The sequence below is a fragment of the Hyphopichia burtonii genome (genome assembly GCF_001661395.1).
Source record: "Hyphopichia burtonii NRRL Y-1933 unplaced genomic scaffold HYPBUscaffold_4, whole genome shotgun sequence".
In the NCBI taxonomy this organism is placed as follows: Eukaryota; Fungi; Ascomycota; class Pichiomycetes; order Serinales; family Debaryomycetaceae; genus Hyphopichia; species Hyphopichia burtonii.
This window is the reverse complement of record NW_017963731.1, coordinates 1218514-1243911: the sequence shown is the minus strand read 5'-3', so window position 1 is coordinate 1243911 and position 25398 is coordinate 1218514. Positions and strand designations below refer to the sequence as shown.

General features: G+C 34.4%; 12 protein-coding genes across 12 annotated transcripts in view; 5 read left to right on the top strand and 7 right to left on the bottom strand.

Moving 5' to 3' along the window:
• Positions 1 to 120: 120 nt before the first annotated feature.
• On the bottom strand, positions 121 to 975 carry HYPBUDRAFT_110178 (nucleotidase; the record flags this gene model as incomplete). Its single annotated transcript, XM_020218752.1, has 1 exon — positions 121 to 975. One exon carries the CDS (start codon positions 973 to 975, stop codon positions 121 to 123), a length of 855 nt encoding a protein of 284 aa, XP_020076433.1.
• Positions 976 to 1169: 194 nt separating this feature from the next.
• HYPBUDRAFT_149101 (uncharacterized protein) lies at positions 1170 to 2894 on the bottom strand (the record flags this gene model as incomplete). The annotated part of the gene is made up of 1 exon (XM_020220177.1): positions 1170 to 2894. The coding sequence occupies one exon, from the start codon at positions 2892 to 2894 to the stop codon at positions 1170 to 1172; it is 1725 nt and encodes a 574-aa protein (XP_020076432.1).
• A 341-nt stretch (positions 2895 to 3235) lies between these two features.
• On the top strand, positions 3236 to 4908 carry HYPBUDRAFT_140246 (metallodipeptidase). Its single transcript, XM_020219742.1, has one exon. It carries the CDS (start codon positions 3240 to 3242, stop codon positions 4689 to 4691), a length of 1452 nt encoding a protein of 483 aa, XP_020076431.1. The 5' UTR covers positions 3236 to 3239; the 3' UTR covers positions 4692 to 4908.
• A 312-nt stretch (positions 4909 to 5220) lies between these two features.
• Positions 5221 to 6477, top strand: HYPBUDRAFT_157423 (uncharacterized protein; the record flags this gene model as incomplete). The annotated part of the gene is made up of 1 exon (XM_020222287.1): positions 5221 to 6477. The coding sequence occupies one exon, from the start codon at positions 5221 to 5223 to the stop codon at positions 6475 to 6477; it is 1257 nt and encodes a 418-aa protein (XP_020076430.1).
• Positions 6478 to 6960: 483 nt separating this feature from the next.
• On the top strand, positions 6961 to 8919 carry GLN3 (nitrogen-responsive transcriptional regulator; the record flags this gene model as incomplete). The annotated part of the gene is made up of 1 exon (XM_020223593.1): positions 6961 to 8919. One exon carries the CDS (start codon positions 6961 to 6963, stop codon positions 8917 to 8919), a length of 1959 nt encoding a protein of 652 aa, XP_020076429.1.
• A 358-nt stretch (positions 8920 to 9277) lies between these two features.
• On the top strand, positions 9278 to 10627 carry SAH1 (adenosylhomocysteinase; the record flags this gene model as incomplete). The annotated part of the gene is made up of 1 exon (XM_020218724.1): positions 9278 to 10627. One exon carries the CDS (start codon positions 9278 to 9280, stop codon positions 10625 to 10627), a length of 1350 nt encoding a protein of 449 aa, XP_020076428.1.
• Positions 10628 to 11191: 564 nt separating this feature from the next.
• Positions 11192 to 12505, bottom strand: HYPBUDRAFT_153178 (uncharacterized protein). Its single transcript, XM_020221412.1, has one exon. The coding sequence runs from the start codon at positions 12393 to 12395 to the stop codon at positions 11307 to 11309; it is 1089 nt and encodes a 362-aa protein (XP_020076427.1). The 5' UTR covers positions 12396 to 12505; the 3' UTR covers positions 11192 to 11306.
• Positions 12506 to 16709: 4204 nt separating this feature from the next.
• Positions 16710 to 17906, top strand: HYPBUDRAFT_109598 (uncharacterized protein; the record flags this gene model as incomplete). The annotated part of the gene is made up of 1 exon (XM_020218710.1): positions 16710 to 17906. The coding sequence occupies one exon, from the start codon at positions 16710 to 16712 to the stop codon at positions 17904 to 17906; it is 1197 nt and encodes a 398-aa protein (XP_020076426.1).
• Positions 17907 to 18243: 337 nt separating this feature from the next.
• Positions 18244 to 18729, bottom strand: MRV2 (Mrv2p; the record flags this gene model as incomplete). Its single annotated transcript, XM_020224049.1, has 1 exon — positions 18244 to 18729. A coding segment is annotated over one exon (486 nt), but the record flags the coding sequence as incomplete, so codon positions are not given.
• Positions 18730 to 18887: 158 nt separating this feature from the next.
• On the bottom strand, positions 18888 to 19638 carry HYPBUDRAFT_153177 (uncharacterized protein). The gene has a single exon (XM_020221411.1). The coding sequence runs from the start codon at positions 19517 to 19519 to the stop codon at positions 18986 to 18988; it is 534 nt and encodes a 177-aa protein (XP_020076424.1). The 5' UTR covers positions 19520 to 19638; the 3' UTR covers positions 18888 to 18985.
• Positions 19639 to 19763: 125 nt separating this feature from the next.
• On the bottom strand, positions 19764 to 21938 carry HYPBUDRAFT_153176 (uncharacterized protein). Its single transcript, XM_020221410.1, has one exon. It carries the CDS (start codon positions 21848 to 21850, stop codon positions 19967 to 19969), a length of 1884 nt encoding a protein of 627 aa, XP_020076423.1. The 5' UTR covers positions 21851 to 21938; the 3' UTR covers positions 19764 to 19966.
• A 2943-nt stretch (positions 21939 to 24881) lies between these two features.
• The window catches only part of HYPBUDRAFT_167217 (uncharacterized protein), a gene marked incomplete at its 5' end in the record, with an annotated part of 2405 nt that continues 1888 nt past the window's right edge, over positions 24882 to 25398 (bottom strand). Inside the window, one exon of the mRNA XM_020222758.1 lies at positions 24882 to 25361. Coding sequence (XP_020076422.1) covers positions 25105 to 25361 — 257 coding nt within the window. The 3' untranslated portion in view covers positions 24882 to 25104. The remainder of the gene's footprint in view (positions 25362 to 25398) is intronic.

Genomic DNA, 25398 nt, shown 5'->3' with positions numbered 1-25398 from the left:
TTCATGCCTCACTAGTCGGATTTTGGCGGCAAAAAAAAAATTACGCTACTGTACCATAGTAATATACTGAGAATCTAGATAAAATCTATAAATGACTATACGAGTCTATAAGAATGGAGGTTAAATCTTGTTTAGCTCTATGATGGATCTGATGATTTGGATTTTGGATTTGTCTGAGTTGTCACCGTCGCCATAATATTCTTTAAAGTCTGATTTTGATTTGATTTTCTCGTAATCGGAATCAATTTCAATATAATGAATCACCAAGCCAAACCCCAATCTATGAGCAGCTTTAACGTTGATTTCACTATCGTCAACAAAGGATTGTCTCCGCATGACTTGCTTATCGTCATAATCAATGTTAACATTCTTTAAAGTATTGAAAAAAAATTGATCCATTGGTTTACATATAATGGGAGATTGAGCATAATCGCAATAAGTCAACCCGTCAAATAAGTCTCCGAGTCCTAAAAAGGAAACCACTCTCAATGCGTGGGTCTTATAGGCATTGGTTATCAACCAGAATAAGTCGTAGTCTTGATTCTGTTTGATATCTAATAAAGTTTGGCGTAATTTTGGGTTGTAGCTTAAAACCGATTTGAGATCGAGTGAGTCATCAACTTGAGAATTGTATTCCAAAGCGTCCACCTGGTGATTTCTCACCAACCCTTCTAATGCCAATCCATACGTGGTATAATAGCTGATGTGTAATTTGTGGGCGTCTTCGTCGCTCAACTTGAGATTGGCCTTGAAGTATTCGTGGATTTTGACTTGCATCATATCATGAATCTTGGTCGATCTCTCGTAGAGACAGTTATCAATATCGAAAAAGAATATTTTTTTATTCTGTAGTCCTTCTGGTAACGGACCAATTCCATACTTCAAATTCACTTGTCCATTATAAACTGGATTCTGTGGATCGGGAGTTATTTCTGGATTGGTGTAGTGTAAACTGGACCCTACGCCGTTGCTCATACTGGAAGTAGTCATTTTGAAAATTCTATTGCTCAAGAATCTAATTGGAAAGTATCTTGTATTCAAAAGAAGCATTAGTTGATAAAAACGTCAAAAGTATTCGTTCAATGTCTTCCAGAACCGTGATTTTTTTCCGTTTCCGTTGTCTTTTTTTTTTTTTTTTATAGTGCGATTGCTTTATATCTCCACGTTTATTAGTCATAGAAGACGTCGTTTTGCACTAGTTGGGTGTCTTTCTTTAGGATGGTGTGGAGGTAGTTGAGAAGATAGTAGATGTCGGTGACCATGTTTGAGATTGTATCTTTATCGTAGAACTCATTGATTTCGTTTGGTAATCCTAGAATACCGGCCGATTGGTTATGGAAGTTATCTCTCATTTGATGGAGGATTTTGCAGATGTTTGATAAGTTTGTATAGTTCTGTTTTTTAATCTGGGTGTAGTTTTGCTGGTTTTGTAGGTTGTTGTGGTTGTTGGTGAATGTTTTGGCAAACACTAGGTTGACGGCTAGTAATCTGAAGTAGACCTGGTAGAAACAATTTGATGATTGGAAGCTTGGAGTTCTCATCAATTTGGGGACGTCTATTTTATTTAGTTCTTTTAAAACAGATATTACTGTTGGGATGTCCGGGGTGAAATCAATCGAGGTATCTAGTTGCATCATATTAACAAAAATATCGGTATTGGGTATCTCGATTGGTGGTATTCCAATAAATGCTCTTTTCAAGTTTTCTATAGTCAAGTGGATTAGCATGGGTTCGTTACGATCGAAACTTAAGTCAAGTAGCCTTAATAAGTTATAATGCAATTGGTACTTGATTAGTTGACTTATTGGTTTCCCGTTGTATAGAACTGGGTTGATTTTATCAATGTTTTGTAACCATCGATTAACTTTGGGTCCTTTCAATACCAATTGACGGAAAACTGGTTTAATGAAAACGTTTACTAAGTCAATCGGATATTGGTTGGCGTTGAAATCAGAAACAATCATTATAAAACACGAAACCATCGAGTCATATAATGATTCGTCAATTGCCCCGCTGGCATAGTATAAAAACACTAACGATAATCGATAAAGACTTAGTTGCGTATGACCATTGTACTGCACTAGCTTAATTGTATGGTGGTCTTGCAAAGGCGTGTTACATCCTAGGACTTCGACATATTTTGAAAAGTCACCAAATCTCCTGGCATTCTGTTTGACGAAAAACTCTTGAACAACTTTCAACGTGTTTAAGTCGTCGATCTTGCAAAGGGCTATATCGAGAATATTTTTCAAATCGGTCATATTAAGTAAATTGGATAAACTTTGTTCGTCTTTGAACAAAAACGGGATTGAGGCTTTCGACACTTTGAAATCAGATTCAATATCAACTTCATAAACATCTTTCATGAAAAAGAAGTGTCTGTTCAACTGAAATTCAGCATTCTTCTTTAAACTTTTTTTAACCAACGATTCAATTAATGATTTATGTCCATTATTACTTAATGAATACCGGTACCTCGAACCATTATCATTCAATTCATCTATCAATGCGGTTTTCCTTTGCAATATATCCTGATATTCTCGCTTAACTTTTTCATTTGATCGATCAATCTGTTCTTGTAATTTATCATGGTTGTTTAGTAATCTTTCGTTATCCCGGGCATGGGTCTTAAAGATGGCAGGAATATCAAGTTCAAACTCATCGTCACTCGAGCTCCGAAACGGGGACGTTTCAGACCGGGTTAGTCTTTTGGCTTGATTTCGAATAACCAACGGAGGTAGAGAACTCGATCTGGTAAGGTGGGTCTCTGCTTTGGACACCGGCGTCGGCGATTTCGTTTTGGCCTTGCTCGCTTTGGGATTTATCAATTGCAATACATCAACCTCATCTTCACTCGAGCTATCGGACATGGCCATGGGGACTTTCAGTTCCATATTGAAAAAGAAAGAAAAAAAATCCGTTATATCAAATTGAAAAATCGATATCTCGGTGTGCGGGTGTACTGTTCTTCGGTTACAGTCGGTTACAGTCAGTGTGAACGATTGAATAACCATACAATTTACTTAAAATGCTAGTCTGGAGAGAATGCCTCGCAAATGCCTTGAGTCTGGCACCATATCATAATACGGCTTTACTTTTAAAACATCACAATAATAGAGCTAACTGAACGGAGACGGAAAAAAAAAAAATTATATATATAAAAGGGAAATCTCACGCATTTTGAAGGATTTTTCAATTAATATAACTAAGCTATCCACAATTTGTAATAGTATAATATCATGTCATTTAACAAGCTTCCATTAGAACCACTTTACGAGAAGATTGAAGAATTGAAACCAAAGTTCATTGAACGTCTTTCCAAAGCGGTTTCAATTAAATCGGTATCAGGAGATGAAAGTTTAAGACCAAATGTTGTAGAAATGTCAGCATTTTTAGTTAATGAATTAACTAACTTGGGATTTGAAGATATTCAGTTAAAAGACTTAGGGATTCAACCACCACCAGTTAATGATCCAGAATTAAGATTACCACCAATTGTATTAGGACGTTATGGGAATGATTCCAAGAAAAAAACTGTTTTAGTTTATGGACATTACGATGTTCAACCAGCATCTAAAGAAGATGGATGGTCTACCGAACCATTTGAATTGGTCCAAGTGGAAGATATCTTATACGGTAGAGGATCCACTGATGATAAAGGGCCAGTGATGGGATGGTTAAACGTTATTCAAGCCCATCGTGAATTAGGATGGGAATTACCAGTTAATTTACTTGTTTGTTTCGAAGGTATGGAAGAAAGTGGATCATTAGGTTTAGATGATTTAATTGCCAAAGAAGCAAAAAATTATTTCAAAAATGTTGATACTGTTTGTATTAGTGATAATTATTGGTTAGGTACCACTAAACCAGTTTTAACTTATGGATTAAGAGGATGTAATTATTATCAAATTGCAATCAATGGACCAGGAGCAGATTTACATAGTGGTGTTTTCGGTGGATGTGTTGCCGAACCAATGACTGATTTAATTAAAATCATGAGTCAATTAGTTGATGGTAAGGGTAAAATTTTAATTCCTGGTGTTTATGATATGGTTGCACCAGTGACTGAAGAAGAAAATTCTCTTTATGATGATATCGATTTCTCAGTTGAAGAACTAAACGCAGCCAGTGGTTCAAATACCGCTTTACACCAAACAAAACAAGATATTTTAAAACATAGATGGAGATTTCCTTCTTTATCTCTTCATGGTATTGAAGGGGCCTTTTCTGGTGGTGGTGCTAAAACCGTCATTCCAGCCAAAGTCATTGGTAAATTCAGTATTAGAACCGTCCCCGATATCGATAGCGGTAAATTAGATGAATTGGTTATTAATTACATTAATAAATTATTCAAAGATTTATCAAGCCCAAATACCATCAAAGCCGAATTAATTCACGATGGTAACTATTGGGTTTCCAATCCTTTCAACGACTCCTTCACTGCTGCTCTGTATGCTACCCAGCACGTCTGGAACATGAAACCTGACTTCACCAGAGAAGGTGGTTCCATTCCAATCACCCTCACTTTCGAACAACAATTGGGTACCGATGTCTTATTATTACCAATGGGTAGAGGTGACGATGGTGCTCACTCAATCAACGAAAAACTTAACATCCCTAACTACATCAACGGTTGTAAGACCTTGGGTAGTTACTTACATTACTACGGGAAATTCGAGTCAAATAAGTAATCGTATAACTATATATTTATTGAGTTCAGGTGCAAAAACTCTTGTAATTGCAAACCCAGCCGTCCCGTTGGTTAGCCATTCGGTCTCCCCTGCTTCTCCCATCTACGTAGCCTTCACCCCTAGATCTTCCCTTCATTTGTCTGATTCTCTCGCAAATTTCGTCCGCAAAGTAAACGAGAAGAGAAGGAAAAATTTTCGTACTCCAAAAACGAAAAACTCATACAAAACAAAAAAAAAAAAAAAAAAATAAAAGACAAAATCTCACCCTCCAAATAGGCATAAGTAGACATCGGATTTTTCTCTCAATCACTTTCTTCAACTAGATATACACCATTTACTGTTCATAGAAGCACATCCTAGTCGTTTTGATACAAGACTGTATTGTACGATACTGCCAACATAATCCGTCAAAAGAGAAACTGATTGTCATTTGTATATATCCTGGACGAAAAATTTTTTCCACCGAATTTTTTTTTGAAAAACCCAATATCCATTCATCTGTTATAGAATAAAACAAGTTGAGTCGATCATGTCTGAGAATTTGAAGAGAGCCGAGTCGTTATTCAATAGAATAATGAATCAGAGTTCTGGGAAGAATGAGACGATTGGTTCATCCAAGACAAGTTCTTATGCCAATGCAGCTGCTGCTGCCGGGAGTATGAATAGTAATCGTCGAACTAGTCTGAATGGACATCATAGATATAATAGTGGGGGGAGTCATAATGGGACGAGTGAAGGAAAGTATAATAAATCAAGATCATCATCAGGATCAGGACCCAGTGGAATAACAAGTCCGCTGATTGGATCAACGTCTTCAACGTTTAGTGACAATGGCGGACGTCATCATCATAATCGTCATCACAATAATCATTCAAAGAATGAAGTACCATCGGTTGAATTACCGAAAAGAGACCCGATCAAAGTTTCTAAAGAAACTTTATTAAAAATCCCCAATGAACATCATATATTACCGTATTGTTGGACAATATGGCATCATTCACGGAATAAATCCAAACAAGTAATGGAAGAACCAATTAGTGAAACTAACAATGCTGTTGCGGTTGATTCTTATTTACAAACAACTAACGAAATCAATTTCAAATCAATAATTGACTCAAATGAATTAATAAATAGTATTGGTTCTTTAGAACAATTATGGTTAAGTTTATCTACAATTAAACAATCTCATAATTTACCAATTGGTACCGAATTATTATTTTTCAAAAGTGGCATAAATCCAGTTTGGGAAGATCCAATCAACTCTAAAGGTGGTAGATGGGTTTTCCGTTTTAGTCGTCGTAGTCATCATCAAGATAACTTAGATTCAATTGCTAAAGTTAGATACAGAACTAATTTAATTTGGGAAAGATTATTAATTAAAACTATAACTGGTTCAATCATTCCAAAACAAAATTATTCTCAAGAAATTCAAGATTTATTATTAAATGATATTAGTGGATTGGTTCTTTCGGTTAGAAAAGATGAAGATATCATCAGTATATGGAATTCAAATATAAATTTTAATAAGAAAAAATTCGAAGAAAATGGTGAAAAATCAAAAAAAATCTTAACCAGTTTCCAAGCAAGAAGAATCATCTGTGATTCAATCCTCAGAATCATTAGAGAATGTGACTTAATCAATCAGGGCTCCGACTGTATCGATACCTTGGACAGTGGCTCCAACGAAAGAGTCTTTGGCGTCTCCTTCGAATACAGATTGCATGCCGACAACAACAACCCTTCTTTACACGATAAAGAAAAGTCCAGATCCAAGTTCAATTGGTGATTTTGTATAATTATATAAATTATCTATATATACGTATATAATCTTATACACTACCCGATTAGGCAGTCTACGGCTGACCGTGTCGTGCAGAATATCGTGCAAAATGTCGTGCAAAATGTCGTGCTGCCCTACAAAATAAAAAAAGAAGAAACTTTAAAAAAATTTTTGAGTCAAAAAGTAACGTAAATATGAAACTTTAGAAGAGAAGAAGAAAAAAAAAAAAAAAAAAAAAAAGAGAGAAAGAACAGTTATTAACGAGAAAAAAATTAAGTAGTCTTCTTTCTTTAATATAATCTTGAAAGAGGTTTACTGTGTATTATACTAACTGCCAGGTCTGCTTTACGTCAGAGAGTGTTCTAGTGCTTTCATTTACATCTGACATATCTTTCATTTATATTCGTCTCGGTTAGTTTTGAACAAAGAAGAGAGCAAAAAAAATATAATAACAGGATTAACTCCATCGCATAAGTTGGGAATTCAAAAATGAGTCTTCCATCAGATACTCCGGATCAGAACGGTAAGTTTGATGCAGGTCCATCAATCGTTGAGCTATTCCATTCGGCCAAGAAACTACTTTCGTTACAAAGCAGGGTTGAAAATCGTCAGTTGAGAAAGGATAACTCTAAATGTCAAAAAAATCATTTAGAAAGTTCAAATCCACATAAGGTGTTCGATGGGTCTAGCAATAAGGTTCTTGAATTACTTTCGCCTTTGTCTGTTGATGATATTAAGAATGAGAATTCTCCTTATTCTAAGACCAGCCAATTTTCTAATTTTAATCCGAAGCAACCAAGAGGAGGCTCGACTAATAATATAACTCCTTCGAGTATGAATGATTCTCCTCCTTTGTCCAGTCAATCAAGAAGCTTCGACTATGATAAAGATGGCTCTTTAAGTCCATCAAATAAAATTAAAAAAGAACCTTCCACTACTCTATATCCAGTGCAAATCTCAGCATCTAAACCTAGTGAAAAGACTGCTCTGCAAAATGGTCCAAATCACAGACTGGTGCAGCAACATCCAAAATCAAATCTTACTTCATCTTTATCCCAACAAAAACATCTTTTACAATCTGGTTCCAGTAATAGCGATGAAAGTGATAATAATAACAATAATAATGGTAATAATAATGGTCATAGCACTTCTTTCAATGATAAACCTACCGAATGTCATAATTGTCACACTTTGAAAACTCCTCTTTGGCGTAAAGATCCTCAAGGAAATACTCTATGTAATGCGTGTGGATTATTTTTGAAATTACATGGTACTACTCGTCCATTAAGTTTGAAAACTGACGTTATTAAAAAGAGAAGTTCTAAAAGAGGTTCAACCGGTGGGATGGTGAGAACAAATTCAGTAACTGAAAACTATCTGACCTCAATAGGACGTCAAAATAATTTAACTAATCCAAAACCTAATAGTATACCTATAAAATCAAACAATTTATATGGATCCTCATCAACTCCAGGATCTTTCAATAGTGAAGGACCTTTATCGATAAGTACAAATACTTCACGTTATAAAAATGTATTAATTTTACCAAAACCACCCGTGACTAGTTCTCCAGCTCCAACATCAAGTTTTTCAGCATCATCAACACCAGGAACCACGGTAAGTAGCTCATTCAATCCAAATTCAAAGTCAATACCAATCCCAAATGGAGGATCACCATTCACTAATAATAATCAACCTTTCAAAAGGAAAAAAAGTGATGTTAATATCCCAGTAAGTTATAATGAATATGCAAATAGTATAAGTGGAGAATCAATTAAAAGAATACCATCACAATTATCGATATCGTCTAAAAGAAATTCATTTCAATCATCATCATTTAATAGAAGAACTTCCATGACAAATCTATCATCTCAAAATCGGAAAAATTCCTTTGTTGGTTTAAGTAATTCATTAAATGGTAACACTACCCCAACTAATTCCTTGACTCCAACCAATATAAGTTTATTAAATTCAAAATTTTCTTCAAGTAATAGTTATTTTGAAAATCCGAATAGTCAATCTTTTTATAAAATGAATTCTAATATCAATAATCAAAATATTCAAAACAATCATGATTTTCCTGGTTCGGATACTTCTTCCTCAAGTCATCGTCAATCTTTTAATCATTCTTTTAATCAACCTCCAATACGAAATGATCAATTAAATGTTGCCGACCTACTTCCTTCCAATAATAAACAATCAAAATCAATTAATGAAGAAGATATCGCAGCTGGCCTTCAACTGCCAGAAGTCGAGTTCTTCAAAGCTTATACTTCTTTAAATGAAGATCATGATAATGATAAAATGGATATTGATGACAATGTTTTAACTAATAAATATACTATAAAACCTACTAAATCAAGTTTAACGGATGGCTTAAAAAATCAAAATCAAAGATCTTCAAATGACGACGAAAAAGACCTTGATTGGTTGAAGTTTGAAATCTAATCTTTGTCCGTGTATAATTTTAATGATATTAATGAATCTTGATGATGAATCCTCATGTAAAAAGATGAATGTAACGTTGTATTTGGTGTATGGGTGCATTGGCTGGATGTACTGGCGTGCGTTTACCAGTATAGCATGTGAAAAGGTTTAACGCCCGTACATATGCTGTATAAGGGGCGTCGTTTAGTCGTAAACCCAAAAAAAATTAGTGTGCCAGATCAAAACACGATGCTCAATAGAAAAGTTTTTTTGTTATATAAAAGTACTCGATGCCCAATAGGGTGGAAATTTTTCAAAATTTTCAAAGTTCTTTCTTCTTTATTCTATTAGTTTATAACTTTAGTCTTATTCAATTACAATGTCTGCTCCAGCCCACAACTATAAAGTCGCTGATATCTCTTTAGCTGCCTTTGGTAGAAAAGATATTGAATTATCTGAAAATGAAATGCCAGGTTTAATGTACATCAGAAAGAAGTACGGTCCATCTCAACCATTGAAAGGTGCTAGAGTTGCTGGTTGTTTACATATGACCATTCAAACTGCTGTTTTGATTGAAACTTTGGTTGCTTTAGGTGCTGAAGTTACCTGGTCTTCTTGTAACATTTTCTCAACTCAAGATCACGCTGCTGCTGCCATTGCTGCTGCTGGTGTTCCAGTTTTCGCTTGGAAAGGTGAAACTGATGAAGAATATGAATGGTGTATTGAACAACAATTATTTGCTTTCAAGGATAACAAAAAATTAAACTTGATTTTAGATGATGGTGGTGATTTAACTACTTTAGTTCATGAAAAATACCCAGAAATGTTAGATGACTGTTTCGGTTTATCTGAAGAAACTACCACTGGTGTTCACCATTTATATAAAATGTTAAGAGATGGTAAATTGAAAGTTCCAGCTATTAATGTTAACGATTCTGTTACCAAATCTAAATTCGATAACTTATACGGTTGTCGTGAATCTTTAATCGATGGTATTAAAAGAGCCACTGATGTTATGATTGCTGGTAAAGTTGCCATTGTTGCTGGTTTCGGTGATGTTGGTAAAGGTTGTGCCATGGCCTTAAGAGGTATGGGTGCTAGAGTCATTGTTACCGAAATTGATCCAATCAATGCTTTACAAGCCGCTGTTTCTGGTTACCAAGTTGCTCCATTGGATGAAGTTGCTTCTATTGGTCAAATCTTTGTTACCACTACTGGTTGTCGTGATATCATCACTGGTACTCATTTCGAACAAATGCCAGAAGATGCTATTGTTTGTAACATTGGTCACTTTGATATCGAAATTGATGTTGCTTGGTTAAAAGCTAATGCTGAATCTGTTGTTAACATCAAACCTCAAGTTGACAGATACTTAATGAAAAATGGTCGTCATATTATCTTATTAGCTGAAGGTAGATTAGTCAACTTGGGTTGTGCCACCGGTCACTCTTCTTTCGTTATGTCTTGTTCTTTCTCTAATCAAGTTTTAGCTCAAATTGCTTTATTCAAAGCTGATGATGAACAATTCAGAACTCAATTCCCAGAATTCGGTAAGAACTCTAAATTTGAATTAGGTGTTCACTTATTACCAAAAATCTTGGATGAAACCGTTGCTAAATGTCACTTAGACCACTTGGGTGCTAGATTAACCACCTTAACTGACGTTCAAGCTGAATACTTGGGTATTCCTCAAGAAGGTCCATTCAAAGCTGAAATTTACAAATATTAGACTTGTTTATCTCAGCGATTCAATTCTTTCTTAAAAAGTCTGCCGATGATTATCATTTCTAATATTTTTTTTTGCTCATTGGTATTTTACTGTATTTTATTTTTTATCTGCATCAACTGCATTTAATGACTTACTTTTTATGAATCAAGTTATGTTTAAATGATTATTCTACTTTTTTTTGTTTGAACATGTTTTTATTTTACTTTTAAACTTTTTATACTGGGTTATCATTACTTCTTTTTCTTTCTTCATTTTTTTTTTTATCATATTCAATTTGAACTGATAACGGTAGATTTTTATACACATCTATATAATTTTAATAAAGGTATCCTCAACGGATTTAAAAAAATGTTACAATATCGTAGGAAGGCATTTATTACATCATGTTTTAATTTTTACCCCTTAATCATTTTATTGCAGTTGAGTACTCGACAAGCTCAAAATTCAGATCTATATATTAGGATAGTTTCCTTCAAGCTTTTCCTATAATCCATATCTTCGTTATAGCTACAAGATGGTATTAAAATAAATATAATATAATATTAAATATTAAGTATTAATTGGGTAAGATTGTCATATAAAATCTTAAGTCAAATTATTAAATGATTAAACCAAGTATTTGGGTTGCAAAAAAATGTGAAGAGAGAAGAAAAAAAAAAGCTAAACAGCTATAATGGATCTAAAATAACCAATCAAAAAATCTCAGAAGCCAAGAACGGCCTTTTGGCTTACCTTCAATTTCTAGTTTACTGAAGTATTCGTATTCGTGTTGTTCGACTAATTCCAAACCAGTGATTAAGTCAGCCTCCTGAGGCTTATTAAATTTAAATTCAGTTTTTTTGAAAACTTTCCAACAAATTGCAATAAAAATAGAAGTGAATAACATGATGTATGAGAATAAAAATTCATCAATTGACCAATTACCTGGTAAGAAAACAGTATAACCTAAAACACCAACCATTGCAATTAAGAAAAACAAAGTGAAATAAACCGAATAAGGCTGAAACCAAGATTTATAAACAAATTCGTCCCTATTAATATTTTGAACTTTAACAGCCCTATAAAACCCGATATAGGCAATGGCCATATAAACATAGTTTAATACTTGGGATCCAGTACATAAACTAACAATGTATCCTAATGCATTGGAAGCTCCTGTTCCTAATTGCATTAAAGATAATAATGAAAATCCAACTGACACACCAATACAGTATATTGGAACACCATTTTTAGTTACTGCACTGAAAATTCTTGGGGCTACTCCTTGAGTTGACATGGCATATAAGATTCTTGAAGAACAGTACATGAACGAATTTCCTGCTGAAAAAGCTGCGGTTATGATGACTGCATTAATTAAGTCAGGTAATCCTTTAATACCCAAATTGACCATTGCAATAACATAAGGAGAAGAAGAAGCATTTGAACCAGAACCAGAATTATTAATTAGAGATTTATCATTATAAGCAACCAAGATTCCAACTGAAAGAGCACCCAAAACGTAAAAAATGACAAGACGATAAATTACAGTATGGAAAGCAATTGCCATTGAACCAGGGTATTTTTTGGTACCTCTTGGATTTTGAGCTTCACCAGCAACTACTGATAATAGTTCCGGACCAATAATAGTGAAAGAAGCGTTAATAGTAGCACCTAAAATAGCTTGAAAATTTCCAGAAGCACCAGTACTAATATATTCATTTAAAGGAGCACCATCAATTCTCCAATTACGGAAACCAAAAGCATCATGCTTTGGATTACCACCAACCATTGCAATAAAAGTGAAAAAAATTAAACCCGAAGTTAAAAGTAATTTTGAAATAGCTAACCAAAATTCAGCTTCACCATAAATTCTTACCACAAAGATATTGATGATTAAATATAAAAGAATTTGAATAACTAGAGGAATAATTGGAGAATAATCATCTCTCCAATAATGGATCATACTATTAACTGCAGTAATTTCAAAAGGAATATAAATACTATACATGAAATAAAAATTATAACCAGCGGCGATTTCGAGAGCTTCATCAACCGTTCTTCCTAAGAAATTGATATAAGGTAAATGAACTGGTAAATAACAAGTCATTTCACCAGCACAACTTGATAATAAATAAATAACAAAAGTCCAAAAACTATAACCGATTAATAAACCTAAAGGCCCGCCTTTAAGTAATCCACTACCGATGGAAATGTATAAACTAGTACTAATAGCAGCTGAAAAACTAATAAAATTAACCATTCTACCAGTTAAAGATCTACTAACATTATTTGAAGTTGATAATAGATTTGTTCTTGAATCTGCTGAACTATTTGAACTTTTACTACTAGTTGAATGCATATTTGAATGTTGAGATAAACTATAATTCTCATCATCATCATTGACCACCAAGGGTCGTTTGTTTCTGGTTTGAGACATTTAAGCGAATGAATGGAATAGGAAAGAAAGACAAATATAAATCAAAAGAATATCAAAAGAGGAAAAGTTATAATGATCCAGAGGGAAATTTTCATCATTTTATAAAGTGCCGTAACTAAATGATGGTTAAAGGAAAGAATTTTAGCTTGAAAATAGGCCAAGGCAACAGATGTCAACTAGAATGCAAAAAGTTAAAGAATAAAGGAAAAAGGAAGGAAAGAAGTTGAAATAACAAAGACATGGAAAATGCAAGGCAAACGGCATTAATACCATGATACATATTCACGAATTAATTACAAATAAAAACTTATTCATAGAAAACATCATTGGTTCAAAAAATTATATGAGATCAATAACAAAGTTAAATAGATAAGGCACTAATGTAAGGAGTAAAAAGTTAAAAATCAAGTACATTAAGTTACAAAGAAATGATCAAATCTTGTACTATTATTATTTGCCTTTTTCAATTTTTCTTTTTTTTTTTCGTTTTATTCATTTTAACCTTGTACAATGATTCGTTTTTTGTTAACAAATTAATTATATTTGTTGTAATTTAAGGTTGTTGGATTACGATTTAGTTCAAAATCATTGATGCAAGATTGGTTATTAATTAGCAAATCAATCAATTTTTTTCGTCAAAAATATAACTTTTCCTCTTTGTTAAACTTAATTATCTTCTTTGTTCATAATAAGTCCTTTGTTGATCAATGTCTTGTTGCAATGGTGATTCGGACTGGCACTGCTCCATCTCACAGGAAAAATTTTGATAATCCTTTTTGATTTTTCATTCCTAAGTTGTTGGTCCTAGGTCTTGTCTTATTAAGACCATCGTTCTAAGTACAATATTTGATGGGCACCAGTGATTTAATTGTTTGCGAAAACCGTTTCTCATTGGGCATTGTCGACTGTTGTACTCCCATCGCTAAAATTGTAATGCATCTGATGCTATATATGCCTTTCAACTTTTTGGTTTGATTTCTTTGCGGTTTATTAATACATGAATTTTTCTTTTTCACTTTTTCTACTTTCACCTTAAGTTTTGAACTTTGATTTTGTCTTTGCCTGGGTTTATTGCCAGATCTTGCCGATACAGTCTGAAGTAATCGCTAGCGGGAGTGCTTCAAATATAGCCTGAGTCGCACCAGGCATACATTTACTTTCAGAGGGCTCTGCCCCCTCCTCGTATCTTGTACGAGGCGGTTCAGTTGGAGAAAAAGGTAAATCTTTGGTCGACAAAGTTTCCCTTAACAACGTAATGAGTAGGTTAGTGTTGCTAAGTGAGGGTGGATATACTTGGGCTATGACTCTCACGGGACCTTTAACTTATAGATATCTACAGGATATTGTATTGTAGGTGTCTGTATATTTAGTAGTATACTTCTGGTATACTTCTGTTATACTTATAGTATACTTTACGTGTTTCGTTTTTGCACTAACCACGAAATTGCAAAAAGAGTTTTTTTTAGGATTGCAACCTCCGCCAGCTGCAAAAACCGCCCAAACAAGTCTCTCCACTCAACAAACAGCAAGCGAAATGACTGCTCAAATGATTTTTTCAAAAGTGTATTGAGTTGTCTCGTGATGCCTTATTGTTTTACGAGGTTTCTAGTCACAATGTCCTGCTCCGATACATGACAAAACATTCGTCAAAAGTTTTTAGAAGATAGACATCCGTACATCAATAAAACCTCCGTACATCTGATAATGGTACATAGCTTTTTTGAAAGATACATTCTACGAATGCAGTTAATTCACTAGCAACAGAACTGTTATTAACCAACATCTGACGTTTTGATCCTCATTTAAGTTACCATTTAAATAAATCAGATAAGCTGTAATCTGTCTTCTATCTTCTTGTAGCATGTGAAGCATCAACATAAGCATCAAAAAATAGATTATGTAGATCAGTAAACGTACAGGTCAACTTTATCCTTCAGCTGTTCTGTATATATGTGTTATGCAATATATTAACTCTCCATATTCTGACTCATTTGGATTATTATTCTTCGAACTCGTCAGATTCATAGCATGGCTTATATCCGGTCTGGTTCCTTGAGTGAGCCATATTAATCTTTCAACACCAGAATGATATACTTTCTTTTCATCGTCAGTGAGGAGCTTAGTTTCTTAGAGTTCTAATTCCCGGAAACGATCGTTTAATGCCGATGAATTTGATTTTTTGTAAGGTTTTTTTTTAGTTATATCTTCAGTATAGTGTTTTTAATTAATTTTGAATCCTTCTTTATTTCTACTAAATTCAATACCGATATATCTCTGAATTTGACCTGGGTAATTAAGATCAAAATGATAATTCTATCTTAAAGTTTTCTAAATTCGTATTATTGGACGAAGTTAAGAATGAATCATCCACATGTAAGACTATGTAAAGCACCAGGCCATCGTCATAAGTTTTATGAAAGACCCCACGGCCACCTTTTTCTTCACCTAAACTTAAATTCAATAATACGCTTGTAGTACATTTATACCAATTCGTATCCTGGTTGTTTCATATTATAAAACCACCAGATTGTCTTATATATCATATATAATTTCCATACTTTTGTAGAACACAAAGGATGTTTCTTATAATTAGAACTATTTTGTTTTGAATAGGACTTTTATAATTTGGCAAAATATATATCACAAGCTCTTTGATTTTGATCTGTTCAACTTCTAAAGTATACTTTATCTATTGCCATGATCGACGGATGAAAATTAGTTGATCCCACTTCCCAATATGATGATTTAAATCCCGATCTAAATTCGTAGTCTTTGAATTCTTCGACCTTACTATGGAAATCTTTAAGATAAACATGCGTAACGTAAAACAAAGTTTCTTTACAACGTCACCTCAAATGTTTCTCAAAAACACAGATATCATCGAAACCAGTACTATTCCTAAATTCCCCTAGCTAAAGATTTCATTGAGTAGACTCGCTTCACTGGTTCCGGGTGTGCTTCACAAATCTTAGCAAAAGTTCGACATTATTTGAAACATTTTCAGTTTGTTGATTTTCAAATGATTTTTCATTGGTTGATAATTTTTCGGTGGATTTATTAATGGAAAAGCTTTTGATTATCAAAGGACATTATTTTTTAAGCAAGTTTTGACTTCCAATCTGTTGAATTTGAGTTGGTTTGAGTCGTATGTACGGCTGTGAATCCAATTGATAATAAGCTGTAAAGTAACAGCCTGAAGATATAATATATTGTTTTTATATGATAAAAAAATGCAAGCAATATAATTTTTTTGTTATAGAGAGAAGAATTACTTATGACTAAAGTAACCAAGTGAAGAGTAAGAAAGAAATTTATTTAATCGAGAAGCATCTATATACTACTGAGATAGTTTCGTCACTGCCCCCATCCCTTACTGCCATTTTGTCTTCGCTTGCAACATAAATCTATAAGAGAATAACTTTCAACTCCTTCAGTGACATTGTTCTTATTTGTTTTGCAATTTGCAACATGTTCACAATAGCAGATGTACGGATTTTGTGAACCAACAACGGGGTCCGAGTCGTGTGGAGGTCGCGGCAGAACGCGGAGCTTATCGCTGGACCAGCACGGTCTATCTTCGACTCTTCAGTCAATTCAGCCCATTCAGTCATTAGTCATTAGTTCAGTTTATTAGTTCAATTTATCATGATTTTAAGCTTGGGTTTGATGGCCATTTGCACTGGCTTTGCTAAAGGAGCATACTTTGAAAACCAGCAAGTATTGAACTATGAACTAGACCAATTTCAAACATGTCCAATTGATATTCCGTTAACCTGTACCAATACGACTCCGGTCCAGAATAGTTGTTGTTTTGAAAGTCCAGGAGGTATAATGTTGCAGACCCAGTTTTGGGATTACTATCCACCAATTGGGGATAATGAGACGTTTACCTTGCATGGGTTATGGCCAGATAATTGTGATGGTAGTTATGAACAATTTTGTGATGATAGCTTGAATTTAAAACAGAATGAAGTAGTTGATATTATCAAAAATCAATATAAAGATGAAGAGTTGGTTGAATTTATGAAGTTAAATTGGAAGAATTTCAACGGGAACGATGAATCTTTATGGACTCATGAGTTTAATAAACACGGAACGTGTATTAAGACCATTAGATCCAAGTGTTTTGCTGATTATAAAGAAAATGAAAATGTTTATAAATTTTTCAATATCTCGGTTAATTTATTTAAAAAGTACCCTACCTTTAAATTTTTAAATGAAGAAGGAATCATCCCATCAAATGATAAAACTTATACCAAGGAAGAAATCTCTAATGCCTTGAAGAAGAATTTTGATGGGAAACAAGTTTATTTCAAATGTAATAAGTATAATGCATTACAAGAGATTTGGTATTATCATCATTTAAAAGGATCACTTTTAAATGAAGATTTTGTACCAATTGATAGTTTAATTAACTCAAACTGTCCAAATCAAGGTATTAAATTCATACCTAAAAATCAAGGTTTCAAACCACCACCAAATCAACCCCCAAAATCTCCTAATAGAGGATACCTTAAATTATCCAATAATCCCGGTTGTCTCATAAGTAATGGACAATGGTATCAATATGGAACTTGTGCCACATATCAAATCAATCAACTGGCCTTTGGTGGTTACAATATTAAATCGTCAAAGGGATATTGTGGAATTGACTCAAATGACCGATTAAATTGTAATAGTCAAAATCAACCCCTGAGATACCAATTTCATTTCGATAAAGAACTGAAAGAAATCAGTTATGGTTCAGTTAATCAATGGTGTTTTGACGATAAAGGTAAACACGGTCATGGCAAATACGTTCAAGTTCCAATTAAATTAAACAAAGATAATTGCGAATCCCCATTCACAATTAAACTTGTTTGAACTAAAAGTACAGTTTGTAGTTTACGAAAAAACGATTATTATTTATGTATTAATTATGTATTATTTATGTAAAACATGAATCACAAGAAAAGAAAAGAAAATAAGAGATAATAAACTAAGACTGGGCAGCCTGGGAGTCACTTTCTTTAGTCACTGGGGCCTCAGCAGGTGCCCCAGCAAGTGCCTCAGCAGGTGGTGCCTCAGCCGGTGCCTCAGTCGGTACTTCAGCTTGGTCAGTTTGCTCCAATGGGGCAGATTCAGTGCTAGCCGCTTTGGACTCACTAACCGCATCAGTTTTTTGATTTTCGGTATCACTTCTAAGATTAGTTGAGAATTTGGGGTAAATTCCTCCTAATTGCAAAATATTAAATTCAGTTAAATAGCTAATTCCTCCTGAGGTATTTAAAGGTATAATTGAGTAAATTACCAGTAACGCTAATGAAACTATAAAACTTAACCATCCAAATAAGGTAAATGCAATTAATGCATGGCTGATTTTACAATCTGTAGTATCATAATAAAACCCATAATAATATCCAGAACATGATATTGATCCAGTGTCATCAGTAATAAGTGCAAATGAAATAAGCCAAAATATGAAAAATACACCTTCACAAATTATAAGCACAATTGGTTGGAGGTACTGTATCACATAAGGAGTCAATACAACCAAAAGATAAACTAAACTAAATACTGATATAATAAGTATATATATGCCTCTGCCATACAGATAATCATTAATCAACCCACCACTTAATCCAAGTACAATAACACTAATGATCAATTGAATTGATCTAATTAAAACTGCAGTAGTAAACTTTGTTAAAAACATCATCCTTGACCTATATTCTACAGCCGCTGAAGCAAAGTGGCATCCCCTGGTTTATATACTTTTTAGAATGTGATGTATCACATTGGTAACCAATACAAAAACAAAATTACAGGTTTTTTTATGACAAAGTTACAGGTATTTTTATATGAGCGGCTAAAACAAATCGTATATTTTACAGCGGCTAACGATTTTCTCTTTTCTTTTATTTACTTATTTTCTTCTTCTGTTCCTCTTCTTTTCTTTTTCTTTACTTCTTTACTTTCTTTTGAAGTTCCTCGTATAGGTAGTCACTTAGTTTGACTAGACCAGCACCATTACAGATTCTATACAAGTTGTTGCTTTCGTAGCTTCCCGGTACAATCTTACCCGATTCATTTACCATCACGTAACCATAGATATTGTCGACCTCGGGGATTCTGCCGTACCTGGGGATTTCTCGAAAATCATAGATAGGCATGAACAGGTTAGCGTTGGCTCCGGCCTCTACTATAAATGCAAAATCATTCTGGATCGAATCTCCAATAAACTTATGTAATAGCGATACGAATTCATCGTTAACGTGGAAGTTCCCGGGCGTCACGTTGCGTTTGGAGTCACACCATCCCACAGCGAGAGTTGTAGGCTCTGGGGTGAGATTGAAACTGAAAAGTCCCTTTTCGTTATCGTGAATGTATATTTGGTCATTGAGGTGGTACTTGCTATAGAAACGATATGCGTTGAAAGGATTTCGGATACCGTTTCGAGGGAAAGAACGGGTTATGCTTCTTATTGGGTGGATCATGCTTGCAAAGTGTGGAGTATCGATGTAATTTGATTGCTTTCAAGACTCGTTTTCTTCTTGAGTTTTTTCACTTTTCTCTTCACTACCTCAACTTTTTGGTCCCGCACTATCTGAAAATGCTGCAAAAAAAGACAAAACATTACAAAAATTTGTAGAGCACTTGAAATATTATTAAAAAGTCCATATATATATATTAGTTACAGAAAAAGTTTCCAATTTTTAGAATTGATTAAGAGAGTAAGAAAGAATAAAAGTATTAAAATTCCTCATATTGCTGGTTGCCTCAACAAATATGTCTTTTGAGAAAAAAAAAAAAAAATCGAATAACAACTAATTAAAGCCTTCGAAAATAGGTATCAAAATTCGATGTTAGAAATTATAAAGCCCCGGTAAAAATATTAAGCTAACCAAAATTTAAGCCACAGAAATTTTGAAAAACTAACTTGCTTACAAGTTAAGGGCAGCAATAGCAGCAGCTAATAAAGCACCACCAACTGGGGTGATCATGTTAGCACCAGCTTCGTAAGCAGAAGAAATGGTTGGAACACCACTACCAGAAGAAGAAGCAATGGCGGATTCAGAAGCTGGAGTAGTAGATTCAGCAGCTAAAGTGGTTGGAGCAGAAGATTCAGCTAAAGTGGTTGGAGCAGTAGATTCACCAGCAGCAGTGGTTGGAGCAGCAGGAGCAGTAGATTCTTCAGCAGCAGTGGTTGGAGCAGTAGATTCTTCAGCGGCAGTGGTTGGAGCAGTAGATTCTTCAGCGGCAGTGGTTGGAGCAGTGGATTGTTTAAGAGTGGAAACAACTTCAACGGTAGAAGTGGTATCAGCACCAGTAGAAGTAGATTTGATGGTAGTTTCGGCTGGTTTGGTAGTTTCAGCAGTAGTTTCTTTTGGAGCAGTCTTAGTTGGTTTAGTGGTTTCAGCAGTGGTAGTTTCCTTGGTAATTGGACAGTAAGTGGTGTAAACAGTGTTTTCTTCAGTAACAGTGGTAACACCGGTGGTTACTGGAACTGGAGTACAGTGGTGATCTTCACAAGAGGTGATAGTAACAACGGTGGTTTGGATATCAGAAACAGTGGAAGTAGTACCATTGACTGGAACAGAAGAGGTATCACAAGTGACAGTAACAGTGGAAACACCTGGAACTTCTGGACAACTGGTGGTTGTTTCACCTGGAGTAACGGTAACGGTTGTAACAGAAACTGGGGTAGAAGATGGAACAACTGAAGAAGATGGAACAACTGAAGAAGATGGAACAGCTGAAGAAGATGGAACAACTGAAGAAGATGGAACAGCTGAAGAAGATGGAACAACTGAAGAAGATGGAACAACTGAAGTGGATGGTTCAGCAGAAGTAGATGGGGTAACAGTAGTAGTAGATGGTTCGGCAGAAGAAGATGGAGTTAAGGTGGTGGTTGAAGGTTCAGCGGAAGAAGCTGGGAGAGAAGAAGTGGAAGAAACACAAGCTGGGTCCCAACAGAAGTTTGGTAATTTTGGAGAAGGAATACCAATTTTCAATAAAAGACTCAAATCGAAACCTAAATCGATTAATCTTTTTTCGACTTGAGTTCTTTTTTGGGAATCCATTTGATCTAATGATCTCTTTAAGTCAGTAACTGATTTAAGGTTATCGAAATCATTATCTAAAGTATATTTATAGTTGGTAGCAAAGTATTTTTTCCAAGTATCAAAGATACCAACAGTACCATTTGAAGCAAAATCGAATTCAATGGCAAAATCATCTGGTAAACAGAATAAACCTTTGTGGAAAGAAGCTTCAACTAAAATGGTAGCAGACCATTGGAAAATGTTGCTAATGTCAGCTTCAGCGCCAGCACCAAAGACAATAGCAGTAGATTTTTGAGGAGCTAAACCAGTAATTTTAACTGAATCGGCTTCACCACCAAAAGATCTGGATAAAGTTTGAGGAGCAGCAGTTTCAAAGTTAACGGTAACTTTATATAAGTTATCTTTAACGTAGGTAACATCAGAAACAGATAAAGCGGCTTTTGGAGCGTTATTGTCTCTTTTGTTTAATTGTTTGATAGCTTCTTCAGAAACTTGTCTTTTTAAGACTTCGATATCATTATTGATACCATAGTTACCATCAATACCGTCTTTTTTGAATAAGTCGATACCTAAGTCTAATGATTCATCAATACCAATTTGGAAGATATTTTTAGATCCACCACAATCATCAGAATCTGGTAAACCTAAAGATAAAGAGAAATCAAAGTATTGAGAGAAATCAAAAGAGAAGGCAGCAGCATTGGTCATGCAAGCAGAAGTAGCCAAAGCGAGAGAGGCAAAGGTCGATTTAGTGAAAAGCATCTTTAAAAGAAGATAAGCGAAAGACTAGAATGGGTATTAATTGATGAAGAAGATTTTGAAAATAAGATATTTGAAGTTGGAATTCAATGATATTTATATTCTAATTTCCATTCAGATGTTGAGGAATGGAACTCCTTCGAGGATGAACGAAGGTAATTGCAAATAACTCAAAAAGCTTATGTTTTTCTTACCTAAAAGCTCTAGTCTTTTCATTGTTTTCTCGATTAACAAAGAGTAGTTGAAATAGTTGAAAAAAAAAATTAAAAAAATAAAAAGAAAGGACTTGAAAAGAGAAGGAACAAGAGAAGCAAAAAAAGGGATTTATGTTGCATGAGCTGAATCTAAGATTGAACTGGTTTATTTTTAATCCATTGATGGAAGCGCTAAAATGTTATTTTGGTATTACAAAGACGAAAGCGAAACGAATTAAAAAAAAAAAGAGAAGACTGTATTAATCCCTTATTGTCTATCGTAGAATGCACAAGGGATACTAATTCACATTCACCACCAACAGTCAGAAGGCGCAAAGGGAAGAGAGGTTGAATTGCAAAAAAACAAAAAAACACACTAAAAAAACAAAAAAACACACTAAAAAAAAAAAAACTACGATAATTGGAACAATAAGCTGAGTTCCACGGTTACTTACCTTTCCCAATTATTTTTTATTTCACCTTCCTTCATCTATTCACAAATAGTGCATACGAAGAAAACACCAATTTCTGTCTCGAGTATGGCAAAGGCAAAAAGGAAACAAGCCAAAATGAAGAAAATAGCTAAATGTTTAAAAAAGAAAAAGTGAGTGAGCTTTAAAGTACAATAGACCAACAGAACAATGAAGCATTTCTCTCAACAAAGAACCACTGGGTGTTGGAATATGGAACAAAACTACAAACATCCTGAATTGGTGAGTTAAATAACAAGAAGGGGTTTAGGCGACTTGCTAGAGTTAATATCCATGATGAGAGGGTCTTTGTAGAATGAATTCCTCGAGCCACTACAGCAGGGCTAAAATTAAGTTAGTTTCTAGTGTGTTGAACTGAAAGTTTGAAAAAAGCACGTTCAGTGAGAGCATTAGATTTAAATCTACGTCTGTCAACACCAAACGCACCACCTAATGTCAATGATCATCAAGATCGAGTCCTTGCGTAGATTTAATTTTGGCGTTAAATCACCAAATTGGGCAAAATTTTTTTCTACTCAGCAGAAAATAAAGAGAAGAAAATATACTTGAAAAGAGTTAATACCTGAACTTGTAAATAAACATCCACCTTTGGATTATGAACGAGCGGGAATATTTTAAACCTGTGTTGTTGCTTAAAGATTCGTTTGTTATAACTTTTTCTTTTGGTGTAGCATTGTTTAATTCCCTTTGTAGTTTTTTTGAGCTCGAATTTCTCGCACTACAAAATTATATGGTGCGTTTTTTTATATGGTGCATTTTTTTATCTGGTGCATTTTTTTATCTGGTGCATTTACTTAGTGGCCAACTAATGTAACCGTCCCTTCCTACCGTGGCTGGTACTTCACTTGCTGAGTTGAGTTAAAATGAAGAGCGTTGAGTGATACTTCGATGGCGTTGTGTTACCAGGGTGTACTTTTGTTCGTCTTCGTGTCAACTCAACGACTCGAGTATAGGAACTCTGCTTATTTTTTTTCTTTCTTCCTTGATATTTTTTTTCATTGGCTTTTCTTTATGGTAAGAGATTATCTCTTATTGTCGGTTATAGCAATCTAGTCTATTCATTTTAGGAGGTAAATCTCTCTCATCATGAGCTCAATGTTCTTACTTCTGAATTAAGTGCTCAAATCGGGATTCCCATATTCCTAATATAGATTACAATAAGAGAAATCAACTGTACGATATGTCCTAATTGTTGAGTATGCTTTTTAGATTGATGCCAGTCTGTTTTTACGAATACAGCTTGGTGCCAATAATAGCTGTCATGAAGAAAGCTTATTTCGTTTTTTATAGATGGAGCCACTTACCCCATCGTGGGTTGAATAGCTAACCCGCCTTTCCATTATCCTTAGAATCGTTGACTCCCCATGCTCTATGGAGTCGTCAAAATGGGTTTTTCTACGCTGTACAATGTGAATGGTTCTTTTCAATTACCCTAATTACTTGCATCTTTTCTTCCACTGTTATTTCATTTAGTACAATTTGTAAACACTAATCGTCTGACACTGGGTAATTCTATCCGGGTCAATTTCAAGAACCTATTTCCGGATTTCTCTGGTTTACTCGATAACAATGCTATTTCAAATTGGGACCCTTATTGTATGGAGTGCTTTTTTTGTTTTTTTTTTTTTTTGTTTGGCTTTTCTTTTTCTTTTTTTTTTTTTTTGCGGCCATTACAATAGTTTTGTAACTTGTGCACTTTTTGCAGGCTCAACCTCTGTAGTTGGTCTAAATACTTCTTTTATTACACACTTAAGCCCTTGTAATATTTTGATTCAACTTGAATGGGTCTGAAATGATCTCTCGCAGTCTTTAGCTCTCCCGACATATAATTGAATGTTTCATAATCCTAAAAGAGATTAGTTATTAAATGCTCCCGAAGTAGAATTTACTAGCTCCAACCATTTCAGCTTTGAAATGAATAAAGTCACTTCCCCGACTAATTCGGTTTTCATTTTTGGCTTATGATCTTGTAAGTTCAACCACGTTTTGCTTTGGGCAGTACTCATCCAATTATAGAAGAAATATTGTTGATAAAGCAAGGTTCTAGAAAAGAATCTCCTTAATGGCACCAATATTCTTTCAAAAATGGCAATCCGATCTTAAAAAAGCATAAGAAAATCCTAAAATACAACAAAGTGCATTGTAAACTATAATAATACAAAAGGGAAAAAGAAATATTTCCTTCTCACCTTTGTTTTGTAATGAATTGCTTTCAACCACCTCGTGATCTCAACTAGGTGAGACATTGACTGAAAACTTCATGCAGCTCAAGGCTCCTATTGAGTTCTTAACTTTTCGCAGCTAAAGCCTTTGAATACAAATGAATACATGAAAAAAGTATATTAAAGGGTATATATTAAAAATCACTCATGAGTGAAATAAAAACGAATATAAAAATTATAAACGAAATTTGAATGTAAAATCCAGAAAGTAAAAAATTAAATTACAGAATAATAGTAGACAACTACTAAAGTATGAAAAGAATATTAAAAAGACAAATCCAAAAAGTGAAATTCAAAAAAAATTTTCAAACATCAAGCTTAAAAATAAAAAAAAGAATTCATTCAAAAATTTAAACCATCATCAAGAACATACCGGCTAAAGCAGCACCAAATGAGTAAGTAGCTAAATTGGCTGCATTTTCAACTGGAGCGACAGATGGAGCAGCAGAAGAGGTTGGAGCAGTAGAGGATACTGGGGCAACAGATGGAGCGGTGGATGATTCACCAGCAACAGTGGTTGGGGCTTCTGATGCTGGAGCAGAGGTTGGAGCTTCAGATTCTGGAGCGGTGGTTGATTCACCAGCAACAGTGGTTGGAGCTTCAGATTCTGGAGTGGTGGTTGATTCACCAGCAACAGTGGTTGG

What these genes read in the sequence shown, in the direction of transcription:
- HYPBUDRAFT_153177 (XM_020221411.1), bottom strand. Translation starts at nt 19,519, where the DNA reads ATGATCCACCCAATAAGAAGCATAACCCGTTCTTTCCCTCGAAACGGT.
- HYPBUDRAFT_153176 (XM_020221410.1), bottom strand. Translation starts at nt 21,850, where the DNA reads ATGCTTTTCACTAAATCGACCTTTGCCTCTCTCGCTTTGGCTACTTCT.
- HYPBUDRAFT_153178 (XM_020221412.1), bottom strand. Translation starts at nt 12,395, where the DNA reads ATGGTTGGTGGTAATCCAAAGCATGATGCTTTTGGTTTCCGTAATTGG.
- HYPBUDRAFT_140246 (XM_020219742.1), top strand. Translation starts at nt 3,240, where the DNA reads ATGTCATTTAACAAGCTTCCATTAGAACCACTTTACGAGAAGATTGAA.